This window comes from Etheostoma cragini, chromosome 6, assembly GCF_013103735.1.
Source record: "Etheostoma cragini isolate CJK2018 chromosome 6, CSU_Ecrag_1.0, whole genome shotgun sequence".
Lineage (NCBI taxonomy): Eukaryota > Metazoa > Chordata > Actinopteri > Perciformes > Percidae > Etheostoma > Etheostoma cragini.
Genome location: NC_048412.1, coordinates 69,821 through 75,739, shown reverse-complemented (window position 1 = coordinate 75,739; position 5,919 = coordinate 69,821). Strand labels below are relative to the sequence as shown.

Sequence of the window (5,919 nt, the reverse complement as noted above, 5' to 3'; positions counted from 1 at the left end):
AACTGACACATCAAAGTCATCATTTCAGCCAATGGGAAAACCCTGAGCACCAAAAATCTCTTATTTTGAGACATAAATGCATCCAGTAACACCCATGCTCTTGGTGTAATATGATCTACAATTGAGAAACATATTGTTCCATGATTTCTGATTCTGACAGCAGCGACAGAATGATGCAGCAACCCCGCCAGCTCCACTCCATACTGACATTTATAGTCCACATGATTGTATCATTTAACCATGTATGCACATTAGGAGATCCAGTGCTAGTGGTAGCATTTGGATTTTTTGTTTGTCCAAACCTACAAAAAATGAATGAGACACATACAGTATTTAGAAAAAAAATGAAAATTAATGAATAATTAATTGTAAGTTATAGTAGTTAGAAAATTTATTAATTTATTAACTAACTACAAAATGAAATCAAAGTCCCAGTTTGTAAACCCCAGAGAAAGGATTCATCTTTTAGTCATAAGCCATACTCCGTTTTTCTAAAGTCCCAGGCTATAAAATATATTCTAGTGGGACCCAAAAACGCACACGCGCGCGCACGCACGCACGCACGCACGCACGCACACACACACACACACACACACACACACACACACACACACACACACACACACACACACACACACACACACACACACTTATTTGGAGAGAGAGAGATAGACAGAGAGTCCTTCTTTCTTCGGTTTCCTGTGTGTGTCAGAATGTGTGTGTGTGTGTGTGTGTGTGTGTGTGTGTGTGTGTGTGTGTGTGTGTGCGGATGGTACAGCAGTGAGTCTCCAGCTGCTGAGCGGAGTGGAGCTCACTGCTCAACGGACTCGTCCACCTCGTTCTCGGCGGTTTCCTCTGTACCTTTCCCGTGAAGGAGAGAGTTTGGACCGCAGGACACAGAAACATGGAGGCACAGCGCGGCCCTGTATCTGTTCGGGGAGCCGTAGCTTTCTTTTTCCTCACGGCGCTGTTGAAGAACGGGACTCTCGGTGAGTTGCGCATTTCCTAAACTTTCACACGGCTGTGTTTTTTCATCACAACGAGCCCACTACACTCCTCTCTCAGGCTCAGGCTCACTGTTTTTGAATCAAACGTGGCCTCTGGAGTTGTAATGGGCCTGGCCTGGCAACGTGACGCAGAGCCGAGACCAGTCAGGACAACAGGTGACTCGCCCAGCGGCTGATCCACTGCTCAGCGCTGCCTCCCACGCTACATACCTGCTGCTAACAAGACATGAGAAATGTCTTTTCCCGTAAAGACAACCTTTCATCCATAACACACACTCAAGAACTCTTCCCTCCATAACATCTGATCAGATTGGACCAGTTCATGGTTCTATTAGGAATAATCTTTTCACCCATCTTTTCAGTGCAAAGCTCAATTTGAACATGTTTTCTTTAAAGTTGTATCTTTAAACATTATAACAAAGTTTGATATTAAGAGCAAAAGCATTTCCTTGTAAATATATATTGTCCTGCATCTCCAGTATCTTCTGAACTTCTCACAAATGACACATGCATTGTCCTGTGCACCATTTTATACAATTTTACTTATATTTGGTATCTTTGTAAATATTTAATTTAGCAAAGATACCAATTTAATGTTAAAAAACAGGTTTGCATAATGTTACGCTGCACTATGTTAGTATGTATCATATGTCCAATGTAGGTTAGATCCTCAGTTCCTGCATGATCATAGTGAAAAAAGGGTTCTTTGGGGCAACATGTTTAAGTCTCCTTTTCTTACTTTCCCTCCCTTACACTGTAGTCTCATGTGTTTCCAGTGGCAAGTTAAAGACTTGGCCACTTTCCATCTGTCATACCGAACGCCTCCCATTTCAGTCGACCACAGAAACTTCCCCACACTTGTTGACAGGTGGGTGGATTGAACACAGCAGGACAAACACAGTTCTGCCTTTATTTGCTGTGGACACACACTTCATGTGTTGTCTTCCTTCTCCTTCCCTACTCCCCTTTATCTCTTTCCCCTCTCTCTGCTGCTTGTTCCTGCCCCCCTCCCACGGTGGGGCCTATTTTGAACCTGGAAATCCCACATACCAGAAGAGCTGTGTGGCCCAGTTGCATTGTATGTATCACAAATAGACATGCACACCATAGACCCACCCACATGCAACCATGCTGCCCACCTCTACACTATAAAACACACAGTCCCTGTTCCTCTGCTTCTCCAGCCGCTCAGCCGGAGGAAGCTGCTCCCCACTCGCCCAGCACCAAGTTGCCCGACATTGGTTATCCAAACATCAGGCTGGACTCTTTTTTTATCTTTTCCTTCTTCGTTTGCTTTTATTTTATGTTGATAACCATCCACTCAGTGGGCTGTCACAGGAAGGGTCCTTCTTCCTTCCTTTCCAGGGAATCTTAGTGTCTGGGCCGAGGCCATCGGGTGCATGTACATTCCCCAACCCTCATGCTGAGCCAAGATAGGGTTGGACACAAGCTGTTGTGAAGGTGGCAATCAAAAATCTAGGCGGAAAGGGGAAAAGGAGGCTGTTTGAAAGGGGAACCGGATATATAACAGTTTATACACAGAGATTGTCTTTTGGCTTATTCATTGACTTACACTATGTGTGTTATTGAAGCCATTCTTACTGCGGGAGATAGTTTGAGTGTGTGGCGCCTGTTCATGCCCAACTTTGTTCACTCTGACTTTATTTTGGCTTCAGTGTGTAAAAGAGGAGAGGAGGGAAGGGTGACCCACTTTGACCTCACTGAAGTGTCTCACTTTGATTTTGACCATATTAGTCAACTTCCCCTGGCGCTCTCCCCACTCGGCTCACTTCACTGACTCCCGAGTCAAAAAAAACAAAGAATGAGTAAATGGAGTTGGAGGTGGCGGAGGGAGAGAGGGAACAAGAGAAAGTCAAGGGAGAAAGATAAAAACATGAGGAATAAGAGGATTATGGGCAGGTTGAAGAGAGGGGGATGAAGAGGGAGTTGAAGTGGAGGATAGCTTTTGGGGGCAGAGAGCTGAGGTGCCTGCTGCGTCAGTTACGTAGCACTGGCAGCCTCTTGCCAGTTGTCCCCCCCCTCATTTCAGTGACAAGACTAGACCCCCAAAGAGGAAGGATTCTTATGTCAGACATATTTTTATTGCATTGCTCTATTGCCACAAGTCAATGAGGAAAATGTTTGTTATTTCTCCACATTTTATTATGATATGTTGTGAGTGAATTCTGAATCGGCAACATTCTTTGTCAGGTAAATCTAATAGTACAATGTCGCCCTCTAAGTAGTAGGAGTAAGAAGGAGTACACAGTAAGTCAGTTGTAGGCTTACAATGGGGTAGTGTATTGAGTGCTTTGGGGTTCTTGTGTAAATAATTTTGGGGTACAATGGTTCTGGAGAAAGTTACAAACATGGAAACCACAGGCCAAGCCAATCAACTACAATCAACAGGGACTGTGTGTGAACACTGTGCAACACGTTTGGCTAATGCTAGCGGCAATACTTACAATATGAGCGCGCATTTACAGAGACATCATTCCAGTGTGTCCGCTGACCGCACAAGGAAGAGAAAGCACTGGCATTGCTCTGTGCTAAAAACACGCATAATTGAATTGAAAGAACCGAACAAAACTCCTTGCTTTATTTTATCTTTTTTTAGTTTTAACTTAAACACACACACTTTGTGCAGTGAAACAACATTGGCAGCAACAACAACTGTGTATGGAGGAGATGAGTCAGCTGATTAATGGTGAGGCAAAGACGACTGCAGCCGACTGCTCATTGATTCATTTCATTAGCAACTTCATCACTCAGCGACAGAGCTGTGTGTTCATATTAATGAATGGTATCAATTAAGTCCTTTATTGGTATTGGTATCACTTCAAGAGTACTGCTAATGCCACAAGACATTGAAGTCTTTCAGATATGGAGAGGAGCAGCAGTAAAACAGTATCATGCCAGCAGCCGCTTTACTGTCACTCACATTTTGGTGTTAAAACCTTTCAGTATTTAAACGTGTTTACAGTGTTGATAAATAGAAAATAATTTGTTGGATTTTGATGTCTTTGCAGGCTCTTTTGACTTAATTACAGAGTATGAGATCCCCCGTATTTCGCATCCTGAAACAACCCCACAATTCAGATCGTGATTCAGAGATTGTTAAATCATGGTTGACATCACCTTATCAAGCCTTGGACACTTTCAACCAGGCAGCAGAGCACATACCATCGACTGTATATTTATATTAATGGACATAGCATGTGTGACATCACTCATTGGTATGTGGAGATCTGCTGTCCGTTGTTAAGTTTGGCGTTACGGGCGCAGTCATACTGGTTGCTGATGTAATGATTTTAGAGGAGAGGGAGGAGTCCTTCTTCTCGACGTTACGTTACACACTTTCACTGCCAATCACATCATCGCCCTAAAAAAAAAAACTGCTTTATGACCGATTTTAAAATCAACGAGACCATAAGTTAAAAAAAAAAACACCATCACTCTGTGTTGCAGAAGACATAAAACTAGCGATTGAGACCATTAACTTAAATGTTTACTGTGGTAATAAATCAATTGAGAAGTGGGTGACTTTCTCATAGACTTACACAGAAACCGACCTCCTTTTGCAACCGCACGTGTCTCCCCTTGCTGGAATTCAGATAGAATGCAGCTTTAAAGATGAACTTATCTGAAAAAATAAACGTTGATAACTTGCTGGTTATGGTAATTATAAACGAATTACACTAAACAATTTATTTAAAAAAATTGATAGAGCTTTTTTTTAAGCAACACAAAAATTGCGTTTGTTAGTAATAGAACGCTGACAATATCGATGACGTCACTGGCATGGTAGGACCTGCGATTGGATCTGGGCAATGGCTGCAGAATATTATATACACAGGAAAATTTGTAATTTTAATGGGGCGGCCTACGCATTTGAGCCTGTGAGGGACAGGCCTGTAGTGTTTGACTACCACCACATGGAGGACAATCAGGTTCAGGCTCCACCTTCTTTACAGGGACATTTGGGGGGGAGTGACAGTGACCGGTGTGTGTGTGTGTGTGTGTGTGTGTGTGTGTGTGTGGGCGGGCGCAGTTTACTGTCATGCACTCCCATTTATTGTATTCCAGCACATTATGCATTTTAGGATATAGACTGCTTATATATCGTGTGTATTTAGAGAAAATAGAAAAACAAGGTTAAGGTCACGTTTGTTTAAGAAAATACAGGCAGATAAATGGATAATGTAATTGGACGAATTCTTCCAATGGGATTGCTATTTAGCTGCACGTAGGAGAGTTACCCCAGTTTGACCATAGATGCACGGAGGATTCACAAGATTTGCCGCTTACTTTACTTCTTTACTTTAGGCAGGTTCGGAGTTGGCAGAATTTTACTATGGAAGTAGCAGCTGATACTTGGAGAGGCGTGATTGGGAGGAACGGCCTCCCTGATCTAAACCAGAGTGGTTGTCTGTTGTTGGACTTCTGTGCTAGCCATGGTTTGTCCATCACAAACACCATGTTCGAACATAGGGATGGTCATAAGTGTACGTGGTACCAGAGCACCCTAGGCCGAAGGTCAATGATCGATTTGATAATCGTTTCATCTGATCTGAGGCCGTATGTTTTGGACACTCGGGTGAAGAGAGGGGCAGAGCTGTCAACTGATCACCATCTGGTGGTGAGTTGGGTCAGGAGGTGGGGGAAGACTCTGGACAGACCTGGTAAGCCCAAACGGGTAGTGAGGGTAAACTGGGAACGTCTGGAGGAGGCCCCTGTCCGACGGACTTTCAACTCACACCTCCGGCGGAGCTTTTTGTGCATCCCTGTGGAGGCTGGGGACATTGAACCTGAGTGGACAATGTTCAAAGCTTCGATTGCTAAAGCTGCGGCGGCGAGCTGTGGTCTTAGGGTTTTAGGTGCCTCAAGGGGCGGTAACCCACGAACACCCTGG

At 43.8% G+C, this 5,919-nt stretch overlaps 1 protein-coding gene across 1 annotated transcript in view; it reads left to right on the top strand.

Annotated features, from left to right (window-relative positions):
- Positions 1-904: 904 nt before the first annotated feature.
- The window catches only part of LOC117946465 (TGF-beta receptor type-2-like), a 56,758-nt gene continuing 51,743 nt past the window's right edge, over positions 905-5,919 (top strand). Inside the window, exon 1 of the mRNA XM_034874631.1 lies at positions 905-989. Within this exon, the coding sequence (XP_034730522.1) occupies positions 905-989 (85 nt within the window). The remainder of the gene's footprint in view (positions 990-5,919) is intronic.